We start from the raw sequence: 13,385 nt of genomic DNA on the forward strand, positions 1-13,385 counted from the left end.
TTTTGAAGCAGCATATCCTTGTTTCTGGAATTTCATTGGCTAGATGAAGCACCTCTCATTTCCACAATTGGTTGCAGTTAGCTAGATATTTACACAAAGAAGAGAATGAGGTCCTTTCTTTCAACATGGACTTCCATTTCCATTTAACTGGTCAAGTGAGGTGTCAAATGAAAGGTCAGAGTACAGCAGCCATCTTGAGAACATGTTGCTCATGTGTACATGCTTACTGGACTTATAATGGAGACAACATTACAAAGAATAGCATGTCTGCTGGCTTTATGTTGATTATAATAGTGTTTTGGGCTAAATATTTTACTGGACAGGATTATCTGAACCATTGTTAATGTGAATAGACTGTTTTTGTTAGAGTGTTAACAATTACTGTGAGACTCCAGCGGTGAGTTGCTTCAATTTTTTGTTCTGTTGTGATTGGATTTTGAAAGACAGATTGAGCCTCTGATGGCCCATGGATGGGCATTAAGGGTTCCTCACAAGTAAAAGTGAGCAGAATTCAGATTTCTGTTTGAGTTTAAGGTTGTTTCATTGTTGCTCTATCAACTTAAGTATTGAAAAGTTTAGCAGTCTTAACTAATCACTTTTCACCTCGGTAGAGTCATGAGATGCTTCAGGAATCCATCTCGCTGTCAACTGGGCTGCAGCTGCTGCAAACAGCTGTGGTCAGATTTTCTCATGGGCATCATTTAATTGTTATCATGCAAAGCCCCCTTCTCCCTGAGGAGAGAGCGTCTTCGTGTGACAACAATTAATTTGTTGCTCCCTGCAACAAAGTCACTTCAGTGTCGTCAAGTGCCAGCTGCGTCTTTGCTGCAGAACAATTGTTTTTATTTGGATTTTCTGCAACCACTCAGCTGCAGAAATACTGGTGGTGAGCCATTGGTTTCATTAGGAGGGTGAAGAAACAGCAGTTGGAAGTAATTTTCTTTTCTTTTTTTTTCTTTAATTTTGGCCGGAGAACAACTGAATTATAAAGAAGCAGAATGCAGGAAGTTGTATCAAAATCAGCTTTATTTTCACACATCTATAAAAAAAATTACAATAAATAGTCAGCATAAATAATATTGTCAAGCAAAAAAAATAAAGATATGTTCATTTCAAAAGTGGCCTTTTTACACAGACTTGCTGCTATTCTACTGTGTATTTTTATGCTCCCCCTAACTTCCACAACTTCTCTTCTTTACTCCATCCTCTCCCCTTCCTGCCTCCTAGCAGTTAATCATTTCCCCTCCCACTGTTCTTCCCCTCTGTGTCATTTCCCAATCCTCTCCAGTGCAGGAGTTCAGTGAAAGCTCTGCTCTCAACATTCTTAGGCTTGTGTGCTCAGTCCTCATGTCACCTCCGGTACTGCGGTCCAGTTAATGTTTCTCCCCAGGCAGACCTCCCCCCTTGTACTTTCACTCAGCCTTCCTTTTTCTGTCGATGCATTCCATCTTACGGCTCTCATCTTTGTTTATTCTGAAAAGAGTGAGGAAGAAAAACTGGGATTAGGCCAGCGGACTAATACAAAACATCTGGTGGTTTGTGCAACAAGTCACATGTTCATGTGTGATGAGATTTGTTGAGCCAACCTTTTGTAATAAAACCCCTCTTATTTGCAGAAGATTGCTGTGTCAATGACTTTGTGTTTTTTGCAGAGTAAACTGGGAAGTTTTGCCAGGCAGAGTTTTGGCTCTATAAAATAAATTCTGATGTTACATCTTGGGACCAAATCAAACATTTTTAAGTGCTGTTATTTTCTGCCCCAACTCTCCTGAAAGCAGTGCAAAATCCAATTGTTGCTGGAGGATTCAGTCAGTGTAGCTCAGATGCCTTTTTGAAAAGACGAATCTGTGTGCAAATTCAAACTCAGATGGCCTGAAGTAAGAGTGGATGCTTAGCTTTTAAAAATGGTCTTTCAGTTTGGCAATTTAGCAGCATAAAAGAAGTGGAAAAGAGCAGTCGATCCCAGCTGCATCATCCAGGAAGATCAGATTTCTTCAAAAGAATCTCATTCCAAAGTTTTATTTGAGTTGAAGCTGATGTTATTGTGTGACAGCTAAGCAGTGATGTTGTTTAGGGGGATCATTTGCAGGGTGTAACTTACCTTTCCCAGCATCTCAGAAAAGCCTTGGCCATTTTTCCCTCAGTGTTCATACAGATTTTCTCAGTGGAATTATCTGGGTTGTTCATGGTCACACTAAAAAATATAAAAAAAGAAAAAAAAAAAAAATCGGTCAGAATCAAATCAAAGATCAGAATGTTATTAGTTAGCAGATCTTCAAAGTTGCATTTAAACTTACATTAATTCAATTTTATCGCATCCAGGTCGTCTTTCAAGGACTTGGAAATCCGACATGTTGCCTTTGATGAACTTGATTGTGTCGTGACATGAGCACCGTCCAGGAAAGTCGTGAGCTGCAGCAAAAAGTTTTTCAAAAATCAGTTAAGTTTATACACTCAGCAACAGGACTGAGCCACACATGGCTTTAACACAGAAACAACGTCTAACTAAATGTAGGTCTATTAATAGAACGAGAGTCTTACAGTATATTTGAACAATGCATCATTAGTTTCAGTCTTTTCAATGTTTTTCCTTATTGTTTAACATTTTAAACTGCATTTTAACTCACCTTGGTAAAGCTGTATGCAAACTGCAGCCACAACAACCAGCAATAGAGCACCGCTTTTTTGTGTTAATGCCATTTTTCTGTGTTGAGACAGATAAGTCCACAGATCTCTTGGAGAAGAAAGGGAGAGTTCAGCCAGGTTGGGTAGAGAGGAGTGAAGAGCAGCTGCAAGGCTCTTCCCCTTTTATAGGCAGCACACAGTGGGTTTCCATGCTTTTTCCCGTCAAGCCAAACCTGAAACAGGCTCTGGAATTTCCACACTCACTCTGGAGACACACACTGGAATGTGCTCAGAACTCCTTTCACAGACAAGGCAACGGAAAAACGATGCGTTCATTAAGTGGATTCCTGTGTAAATCATAAACAAAGATGATTAATACATTACGGCACACTTTGCCCAGGCATGTCCAGACAAACCAAACTCTGAATAAACTATGTTGCCTGTCAAGACCGAGTACAGTTGCACCATGCTGACTTTGACAAAAGTCCTTCTGACTAGAAATGAAACTTTTGGTGTTATCGAGCAAGACAAGGTGGGAGGTCTACTTTAAACAGTGTATTGTGGAGTGCTGATTAAAGGCTAAAAACTCTTACTGTATAAACTGAGCCTGAAGCATTTATTTATGTATGTTATTATGATTAGGCTTTAATAGTTTCTTCTTGTTCCGAATAATGAATACTGCACATGAATCTATGTACTGGGAACTGTACTAGGAAGTGTTTTTCATAATGTCTAAACTTTTACAGAACAACTTTCTAATTTTGTCATATGTGTTCTTTGACATTCCTTGTGTGTTAACCATGTCACCATAAAAACATGGTGACACGCAGAACCACGGGGGGGGGTTGGAAGTCAGCCACTGACCAGAAGAAGGCCAACAGACAGAGGACAACCACCTGTTCCATGGAACACTATCACTCTGGATGATGGTTTACCACATGTGATGAATCAGCTCCTGTTTCCAGTATTTACACGAGCATTTGAGTGGCATATACATGCCGTGGCAAGCATCATTGCAGTCATGACTGAACAACACACAGCGTGTGAAGAGTTCACTTTCCCATACCCCACGAGGGAGATATGTTTCACAATAGATAAACCGTCACTCAGTGATGGCTCTGCCAGAAACTTGTATTTCAGCCTTTTGCAGCCTGAACATATTTCAAGCTAACGTGCTACATGCAATATCTACTGAAAATAAATCAAAGCATCCACATGCTCTTTCAATACTGCTGTATGTAATGTTCACTTTTCAGATTTTCTTTCTTTTTTTTTTTTCTTTTTTGCAGGCAATGAAATGTGACAGGCATTGCCACGAGGTGAAAACTTATCAGTGCACAAGTATAATGGCAAATATGAAGGAAAAAATAAGCAAAAATGCATAAATGTCATGGGACTCAACAGAAGGATCTAAATAACAAGCTTGTCCATTGTGAAGCCAGCGCAGCACTTTTGTTGACCCTTCTCTTTTTGTGAGAGTTAGTTGAGGACAGCAAATGACACTGTTTCATAACAATATTTTCAATCACATAAGTGTAAGGAGACATGTACAGCCTCTACTATGACCACAGAAACTCTCAAACCTAACCAAGGCATGACAAATGCTCTGCTGTACCAACAGAAAAAAAGTCAAAAACATTCAGAAGAAGTCAAGAGGCTCACTCAGTCTTCACAGCTGCATCCTGCAGTCCAACAGAGTGCGTGATAGCGGCAGAAAAACAAATGACAAAAGCTATTATTTTGCACTGTCACATGACATGTTGCAGTTTCTTAGTTGCTGATAGAATACAATAAAAGTCATATTGAACTTTACTTGAGGCCTCCTTTTTATTAACAACTATATTTCAAATCCAATATGATTGTATAGCACATTACAGCCCAGCAGTTACTCAGATCATCGCATTTCAGTTTTATGTGTTTATTGACTGCATCACAAACTCCCCATGGCAAGAAGTGAGTGTGAAGAGCTGTTCTCTAAAGTCATCAGACTCTGAGCTTGTGAACCTGTAAACAAAGATGAGATAGTAGTAACTCTGGGGTTTATGACTACATTCAAGCCAGTTATTTTTGATAAGGTATTTTATGTCTTTCATGAGTAAAATTAAATTAAAACTTTGACATGTGTCCTCCAGTGTTATTAGCCATAAGAGAGGGAGATGTAATTTTCATCAGATTACTTAGCGCTGACTATTTATTTATTCAGTAAACATACAAACAAGCCTGAATGCTTTCTGTTAGACCTGGACCAAAAATGAGCATTTATTTAAAAAAGACACAATGTCCAAAACTAGGCCCAACGCCACTTTCACTGAAAAAAAAAAAAGAAAAAAAAAAAAAAGCATGCTGAACACAGCCAAGTGAAGGCAATGATCCACACAGTAATCTGCCACCCAACTCAGTCCAGCAGATCTCACTCTAATTATGATACACTAAGAATTAACAACACAATCTATATTTTATCAGTTTTGCAGCAGCTGTTACATCTCAGATACCTTTTATTTATTCTGTGGAATTACATAAAATTGCAATGTTAAACATAATTTTTCAATTTAATATAATTAAAATAAATGAAGCTAAGTTCCCAAGCCAGCAAAACAGAAGTGAGGAAGGCAATGGAGCCCCTTCAATTGGTTAACAGAAACTGTCCGACAAGGCCAGAAATTACATCATTTTCAGGTTTGCTAAACTTTTGCTTGTATAGTCTACTTAATATAAAACTTTCTAGTCCTTTCAAACTCTTTAAAGGAATAGTTAACACTTATAAAGCTGACACCATGATTGTTTTTAATCAAGCTGCAGCCAGGAGGCAATTAGTGTAACGAATAAGACTGGAAGCAGGAGAAGAGTGAGGTTGGCAGGGAACCAGAGACTCACAAGTCACTGCACTAAGCCAAGAAATAATCCAACACATAATGCCAACTAAAACATCAACTTGCCGTTTTCACACTTGTACAGATGCACACATGATATAACGCGTTAACCAGTGAGCTTCAGAGGTGCTAGTAGGCAGATTTTATCTTTGGATGGAGCCAGGCTAGCCATTTACCCAATGCTTCAAGCCTGTTGGCTTGCGAGCTGAAAGTCACACTATGTTTTCCACCACAGCAGACAGTTGCTTTCAGCAAAAAGCTCTGATAAACCCGCTATACCAGCCGAGCACCCAGAAAACAGACTAAATTAGCAATTACTTACTGGATATAGTGAACAATTTGACACCAATAAACCAGATGCTCCCTTCAGGAGTTGGAGATCGAAACAGAACTACAACCCCAAATCCAAAAAACTTGAGACAATCAGATACAATACAAGACAAGATATTTAATGTTTAAAGTGATAGTTTAATTTTTGTAAATATGGGCCTATTCTAAAATTTTGATGCCATGTTTGAAACAAGTTGGGACAAGGATAACAAAATGCAGGGAAAGTCGTGAAATGCTCCATAAACACCTGTTTGGAACGCTCCACAGGGAAGCAGGTTCGTTGGTAACTGGTGATAGCACCATGATTGGGTAATGAAAGGGGCATCCTTGAAAAGAGCAGTCGTTTACAAGCAAGGACGAGGTGAGGTTCACACTTTGTGAAAACTGCAGGGGCATATAGTCCAGCAGTTTAAGAACAATGATTCTCAACACAGAATTGCAAGGAATTTAGGAATTTCACCATCTACAGTCAACAATATCATCCAGAGATTCAGAGAATCCAGAGAAATCTGTGCATGAAGGGGCAAGACCAAAAACCACCATTAAATGACCTCCTCATGGCAAGACACACCACTTGAATAAACTGCTGCACCTTAGCCTCAATAGGAGGTTGCTGCGGCTCAACATGGATTAGGAGATGGCTGCAGTACTGGCAGTGAAGACTGGTGCAGCTCAGAAACCAGACACCGCTGCAACAGAGGGGCAGGTGTTGGCCTGTCAGCTGGGGCACAAGGCAGTGGAACGTCCACAGCACTGGGCTGCAATGATAATAAGTTGGAACTGGCGGGGGGGTAGCAGACCAGTGGCTAAGTAAACCCAGGAGCTGAAGTTGGCAGGTTTCTAGCAGACCTGTTGCTAGCCAACAGGAACTGGAGCTGGAGGGACGCTAGAATTGGGAGCAATCCAAAATGTCCAGCATTGTTTTTCCAAGATTGGATGGAATTGTTCAAAGAAAAGGAAAACTAATCCATTGCTGATCTCACCACCTCCAGATCCATCGGGCGGTAAAGCAATGTGCACTGGGTCCAATTCTGGCCAGGTCATACTGTTTTGATAGTTCAGAAAGACCCTAATGCAGGACACTCAGGCAGGTAGGTTGAAGAACATGAGGCAAGCTTTTATAACCAAAGCCGAATGCAGACAAACAAAACAGACAGGCAAGAACTGCAGGAGCTGGCAGGGGCAAAATCCAAAAACAAAGAAGAAATCCTGATTACTAAAGTAATAACAAATAGGTATGTTACGGGCAGAAAACAAATGCAGGACAAGGGAAGAACGCAGACAACCTGACAACTGAAAGGGAAAACACAGTGGGTAAACACACAAGGAGGGGAAGACTAACGGGAACAGGTGAAACTAATCTACAATCACAAGGAAGGGAAAGAAACAAAGACAGGAAGTAACACAAAGCACAATATATGAGGAGAAATTCTTCCGGCATAAAACAGGAAATAACTAAACTAAAACCGAAAACCATGACAATCCTCAGTTCCCAAGCACTTTGTTTAGGGTGATGCAACATAGTGGTAAACATACCGCTTTCACAATTTTTTCAGAACTTGATAGGCATGAAATTCAAAATGAGTGTATATATTTACAAAAAACAATACATTATACCAGTTTGAAGATTAAATATCGTGTCTTTGTACTGTATATTGGATAGAGATCAAAACAGGTTCGCAAATAATGGAATTCTGCTCTTATTTATGTGTTAAGCAGCATTCAAATTTCTTTGGCATCAGAGTTGTAAATGGATATTGAATTTTGGATTTACTAGTCACCAGAAACACAACTCCATGAATGATAATGTTGCTTTGTGTACAAATAGGTAAATGTTTGTTCACACATTTGCTGCATCATCACATATGTATGTGTTGTGTTCACAGATTGTTCCAGTGGCCAAAAAAAAAAAAAAAAAAAACTTCTGATGACTCTTTCATACACTGCATCCAAGAGATAATGTAGTTGGCAAGCTCATATCAAGATGAACAGAGCAACACTGTAGTGTGAAATGATAAAATTGTGCAAAGTAAACGTACTGTGACTGTTTTGGTTTGATTGTCAGGACACACAAGAACTCATCCACACTAAAACTTAAACATTTCCTGTTTTCCCTCTATGACAACAGTACATGTCTAAACTGCGTCCTGGCATCCTGCAGCCATGATCCCAAAGTTTGTCTTTATGTTCAGTTATTGTATTTCAGGCAGATGATTTGCAGTTCTTGAGATGAATTCTTTTGATATTACCTCAATACTGAGATTTCGCAGTATCTTCTGACACATAGCTCTTATTATTTCACCGCTGTCTTCAGCTGTATTTCATATTTAAAGCCACTCTTCAGACTGTTTACACATCACATGGGTCTTTGGGATATTATGACTAAACTTTGAATTGACTACAGCAAATCTGTTTTCTATCACTCCTCTGACGTGCTGCAATATATCTTATTGCAGAGCCACTCACAATAACTCGCTCCTTTCTAATTTAATGAGTTCTGGAGAATGATATGATATCTACACCTCCACATCACAGTGGATTCAATTAAAAGGAAATCCAATGATGTCAACAGACACAGCGCTGAAACAGCACTAAAAGTTATAGCTCATAGGTCTTTCGTTATTTGCAATCCATTAACTTACTAATGACACAGGAGTCAGACTATTCCTTTGGAATATCATTATGAGTCTTGAGGTTTGTGCGTGACAATCGTCTTTCTCAGGGATACATTCATTTTCACATTCTGTGTGCTTGACGTATGCAGTGTTGCACAATGTGTGAGAGCAATTTAGGGTCAGTTAGAATAAGACTCGCAGGCTTGTTCTGCAGAGACATCTCCATGGGGGCCACTCTGCTCCCTCTCTCCCTTACCACATGCTTGTTGGACATAACTCAGGCGATTCCTGCCAAGACCCAGCTGGAGACACTTTCCACATGGTCACAAAGCTTCAGGGAAAAGGAAACTAAAAGTAGAAGGTGGAGCATGAAGCATAGCCTCAAAAGATAATGAAGGACAGCAGTGTTTAGAGACGGAGAGGATGTTTACATGACAAGGAACAAAGTCATTGCTGAAGCCTGAGTCATGTTTTTTCACAATTGTTTTATTTAATATTGAACAAAATGTCTTTAAAGATACAGAATATAACTGAATCTTGTAAGCTCATGAAAACAGAATACTGTATTGTACAGTGCAGAGATAATGAAGGTGCTTTATTCACCTCATCTGCAAGTCTGTTCTGTACTGATGATTTAAAATCCCTACATTAAAACAAATCAAAGAAATAAAGTCGCATGTAAGACACATTGTTACATGTGTTATGGCATGAAAAAAGTATGCCACAATGAAAAATTAAATAACTCTCCTTTTAACATACATTTCTCATTGAACTATGTGTTATGATCTGTGTTTTTATTTGGTGTTCTCTGGAGGAGGTGGAGGTGTGGCCTGGCGGTGCTGTCACTCATTGTCGCACCTGAGCCGTATCTCCACTGATTGCCTGACTCCCTTAAGCAGCCTGAGCTTTCATGCCATGACTTTCCAGCCTTTTCTTGCTCTTGTTCCTGTGCCATAGTCTTTGTGATCTGCCTAGTCTTGTTTCCTTGTTTTGTAGTCTTCTCGCATTGTTAGTTTGTTTAGTCCTTTGCTGGTAAAGGCTTAGTCTCTCCTACCCGCTCACCACGGAGTAGTGATTTTTTATTTCGTTGGGCTGATTTTGTGTTGCTGTATTTTTCTTTGTGTCTTCGGTAATAAACAGTTATTGTTTAACGGCTCCTTGCCTCCTGCTGATTGTCCGCACCTCTGGTCCAGTTATTGTTCTGATTCCTCGGAATCCTAACACTATGACAGTAAATGAATACATGAAAAGGGAATTTAACAGTGTGTATTCTATTTCACTTTACTTGTTTGATTTGTTTTAGTTTAAGCACTTGAAATCTTCCATAGTTGCACCCCTTAACAGAATTTGAAGGCAAAAGGGAAATGTTTTATCTGTCTATCTATCTAGATTCATTTGGAGGCCCCTACATGGCTGAGGGGCACTACACATCCACTTGTCAATACTTGGGGTCCTCAGAAGACTTAATAACTTTAAAAGATTAATATTTAAATCAGGACCTAAAAACCAAAGAGAGTTCACATTTTCAGTTTGTTTGGGGGCCCCTGGTGGCTGAGGGGCCCTACTTAGCCACTAAGTTTGCTAACACCTCAGGCTGGCTATGCTCATTTGTTTGTTCTGCCCTTGATATTTTTTCCTTTTCATCTTTTGTTTCATGTGTTGCACTCATTTAGCACTTCAAAGGGTATGCATATCACTTTGGGAAAATGGCTGTACTCAATTACTTCTTACACATAAATGAATCATGTAACATGGAGCTAATGTCAAAGCACGCTGCAGGGATAACTGAGTAAATCCAGTCGTGAAGTTATGAATCCATTCAGCCTGTTAATCCCACCTCTCGCTCACACCAGGCCTGCAAACAGGGACTGTTCAACCAACCTGTCCAGCAGGCTCTGGTTAAAACGCAGAAGTGAGTCACAGTTTGATTGGTCAGTTAAAGTAATTGATACATCTGATAGGTCAACGGGAATCCAGGGGGTATAGGTGCTTGAGGATTTGAAAAATATAGATGCAGCCACAGGTGTAACTCTTCTGCATGTGCGCTCCATCCAGCGGCGGTGACCTCTGAGGGGCCCGTGGAGAGGGTAGGGAGCCGGCTGTGAGAGCTCTTTGATGGAGTCCACATACTCCTCCATGGTGTGTGAGGAACAATTCAGGTCTCCATCCTCTGTGTCGCTTTCCTGCATCTCATTGATGGTAGGAAGTCTGTCCACTGTGGAGAGAAGGCATTTGGGCTTCATCCTGCAAAGAAAGGCATGCCCTTTAATGTTGCTATGGTGATATTGTGATGTAAACATCAATCAAGATGATTCCCACTGTTTATCAGAAAAATGCCCCTGTGAGTCATTTCCTCATTGAGGCTACAGCAGGCCGAGTCCATTGTGTTTAATCACTTGGAAGAGCCTGAATGGGCAGTAGTCAAAATAATAAATACATTTTTAAAATGTAATTTGAATTCAGAATTTAACTAAAAATTCAAACAAATTTTGATTTGTGAATTTAGAGAAAAGAAAAAAACGTTTTACACTTTTTATCACATGTTAAAGTGGTAAAAGTAGGATTGTCAAAAACCAAGACAGCACGGCTGAACCATTTCATCATATGAAAAAGCTTCAGATGTCTTGTGCATCATTTTCAAGCTCAAGTTCAAGCTGCATGCAATTTTGTATTATGTTCATTTCATTGATTGAGAAAAATGGCGTACTTTCGCTTTAATACCACCTCTTACTTATTAATACCACCAAATAATACACTAAAGATTTCTCTCTGTTACATTTAGTGTTGCTTGAAATATGAAGCTGTAGTTAAACCTGAAAAACAAGCGCAGCTCCTGGGATTCCCAGGATAGAACGGGATAGAAAATATGAATGAACTTGAACTTTCCTTTAAAATGCATAAATAAACATTAACACAGTGCAGCTGGCTGCTAGCACTGTCATGCTAATAAAGTACCTAGCTGTCTAGCTGGTATAGCAACATTAACACTTATCCTTTACACACTGAGTACATTAACCATTTGATTCATTCATGACGTAACATGGCCTTTGTTATGTGTGTATTGGATACATCTACTTTGACGTCTCATTTTAACCAACTGTCTGACTTTCCAGCTGAGCGCCATGAGGACAGTCATCAGAGAATGAGGAGCATTTCATTGAAGCTGCCAGAGGCCACAGATAATTAATGACTCATCCTTTCCTACGACAGATTTCATGCGTGGTGTCCACCATATGCATATATTACAATTTAGTAAGTGCATCATATGGAAACATTTTTCACCAGTTCTGTGTGTATTGACTCTGTTAATGCATGGTGTCTACTGTCGTGGTACATAGCTCCTTCAAAATTAGTTCCGGGAAATAATGCTGTTCTCCATATTTTCGCATTTGATTAGTCGTAATAAAAACATGATGAAAAACACCTTGCTCCATTTGTGACAATTTATATATCAAGTAATTCAACAATTACTACATCTCACCATCATTTGTGTTGTGTTTCTGTTTGTAGTGGTTGTTTGTCTATGTTTGTTTGTACATATGTATGGTTAGTCTCTTTGCCTGTATTGTCCCTCTTAAATAAACAAAATAAATAAAACAATAAGTTATCAGTGGTTATCAGATATCTCAGTTCAGCACAAACAATACCAGTTAACTCTCCTGCCCACGTAGCCCCGAGTGATGTGTATCCAATTCTGACCATTGTCACCATACAGCGAGTCAGCAGTGGAGAAGATCAGACAGGACAAATACTGGATCCAAAAATACTAGAATTGGCCTAGAAATGTGTAAATGTTTAATTGTGCAACATGAACTCCGCTCAGGTTGCAAAAAAACCTCAAGACATGACCTCAGCATCCTCAGTCATAGCTGAGGCCCTGTTTTGGAATACCAAAATGGGGAAACTCAAATAGAGAAAGTCTATTTGAATTTCCAAATACAGACTCACCTAGAAATGTCTCTGTGATTCTTCCTGCTGATAGTTTGTCTTATGGCAGATATTTCTTCCTTGTGTCTTCCTGCCTTTCTGTCAGCCAGTGCTCCCTTGTTCGTCTCTCTATTTTCACCCAGGATGCCAGCAGTCTGTGGGTGTGAACCATGCTTTTGCTAAGGCTCTCAGCACGTACAGAACATGTTGCGGCGACATGGAGGTGTGAATCTGTAAGCGCTGTCAGAGGATAAGCCAGGCCAGGGGAGCTTTTATAATGCATTAGCCAGACAAGGCTAACAGAGCCAATTATAGCCCTCAGAACACAGAGAGAAAGCCAGGTTATAATGGTGGATGTGGGTTAGGCCGTACAACAGGAGGGAGACATCAGAGGGTGATGAGGTGATCAGTGAGAGGGTTATCAATGTCATCCAGACAACTAGTGGCTTCATAAGATACAGCTGGACCTCTACTTTTATTGATTGGCTGAGGCTCTGGTTAAATATATCAATCTATGAATTTCCTATGTTGAGAAAAATCAGGAAAAATGCATTTATCTCATCAATGCTGTTGAATGGCAATAAAAATTGTAAATATGAATCAGATCTCTGACGTCATACTGTATGGAACCTAATGAACTACACATTCAAGGAAGAGGAGAGTATTTTTGTTTCAGGACACGAGATTAAATAAATGAGTGTTAAATAACTGAGCTGCTGGATTAAACTAATTCTGTTTGTTTTGATGTTCACTCTGCTTATCTGCTTATCTGCTTATGCTGTAATATTGTTCCAGATCAGTGTGGAGCAAAGTGTGTGTGGGAATCTCTTTTTCTTTTCTGTGGCTGACTTTTAGACAGAGTCGCCTGTGAAGGGTGCTAAAACAGACTGATTAAAGACAATATAGCAGAAATAAACACTGAAAATTGAAAGATGAAATAATACATTCAAATCACACCACTCAGCATGATGCAGACCCTTTTTCACACAAGACATTTGAACTTGTCAAAGCAGGAAAA

General features: G+C 39.6%; 1 protein-coding gene and 1 long non-coding RNA gene across 2 annotated transcripts; both read right to left on the reverse strand.

Moving 5' to 3' along the window:
* Positions 1-1,010: 1,010 nt before the first annotated feature.
* cxcl18b (chemokine (C-X-C motif) ligand 18b) lies at positions 1,011-2,778 on the reverse strand. The gene is made up of 4 exons (XM_076728960.1): positions 2,628-2,778; positions 2,298-2,412; positions 2,102-2,194; positions 1,011-1,473 (listed from the first exon to the last, which is right to left on the reverse strand). Exons 1-4 carry the CDS (start codon positions 2,698-2,700, stop codon positions 1,413-1,415), a joined length of 342 nt encoding a protein of 113 aa, XP_076585075.1. The 5' UTR covers positions 2,701-2,778; the 3' UTR covers positions 1,011-1,412.
* Positions 2,779-8,905: 6,127 nt separating this feature from the next.
* Positions 8,906-12,636, reverse strand: LOC143318966 (uncharacterized). The gene is made up of 2 exons (XR_013077050.1): positions 12,389-12,636; positions 8,906-10,684 (listed from the first exon to the last, which is right to left on the reverse strand). It is a non-coding gene; the product is annotated as an uncharacterized LOC143318966 (long non-coding RNA).
* Between the last annotated feature and the right edge of the window lie 749 nt (positions 12,637-13,385).

Source organism: Chaetodon auriga, chromosome 4 (genome assembly GCF_051107435.1).
Source record: "Chaetodon auriga isolate fChaAug3 chromosome 4, fChaAug3.hap1, whole genome shotgun sequence".
In the NCBI taxonomy this organism is placed as follows: domain Eukaryota; kingdom Metazoa; phylum Chordata; class Actinopteri; order Chaetodontiformes; family Chaetodontidae; genus Chaetodon; species Chaetodon auriga.

What these genes read in the sequence shown, in the direction of transcription:
- cxcl18b (XM_076728960.1), bottom strand. Translation starts at nt 2,700, where the DNA reads ATGGCATTAACACAAAAAAGCGGTGCTCTATTGCTGGTTGTTGTGGCT. An exon ending in TGCGATAAAATTGAATTAAT is followed by an intron (nt 2,195 to 2,297) that starts GTAAGTTTAAAT and finishes TATATTTTTTAG; the next exon opens with TGTGACCATGAACAACCCAG. An exon ending in TTTCTGAGATGCTGGGAAAG is followed by an intron (nt 1,474 to 2,101) that starts GTAAGTTACACC and finishes CACTCTTTTCAG; the next exon opens with AATAAACAAAGATGAGAGCC.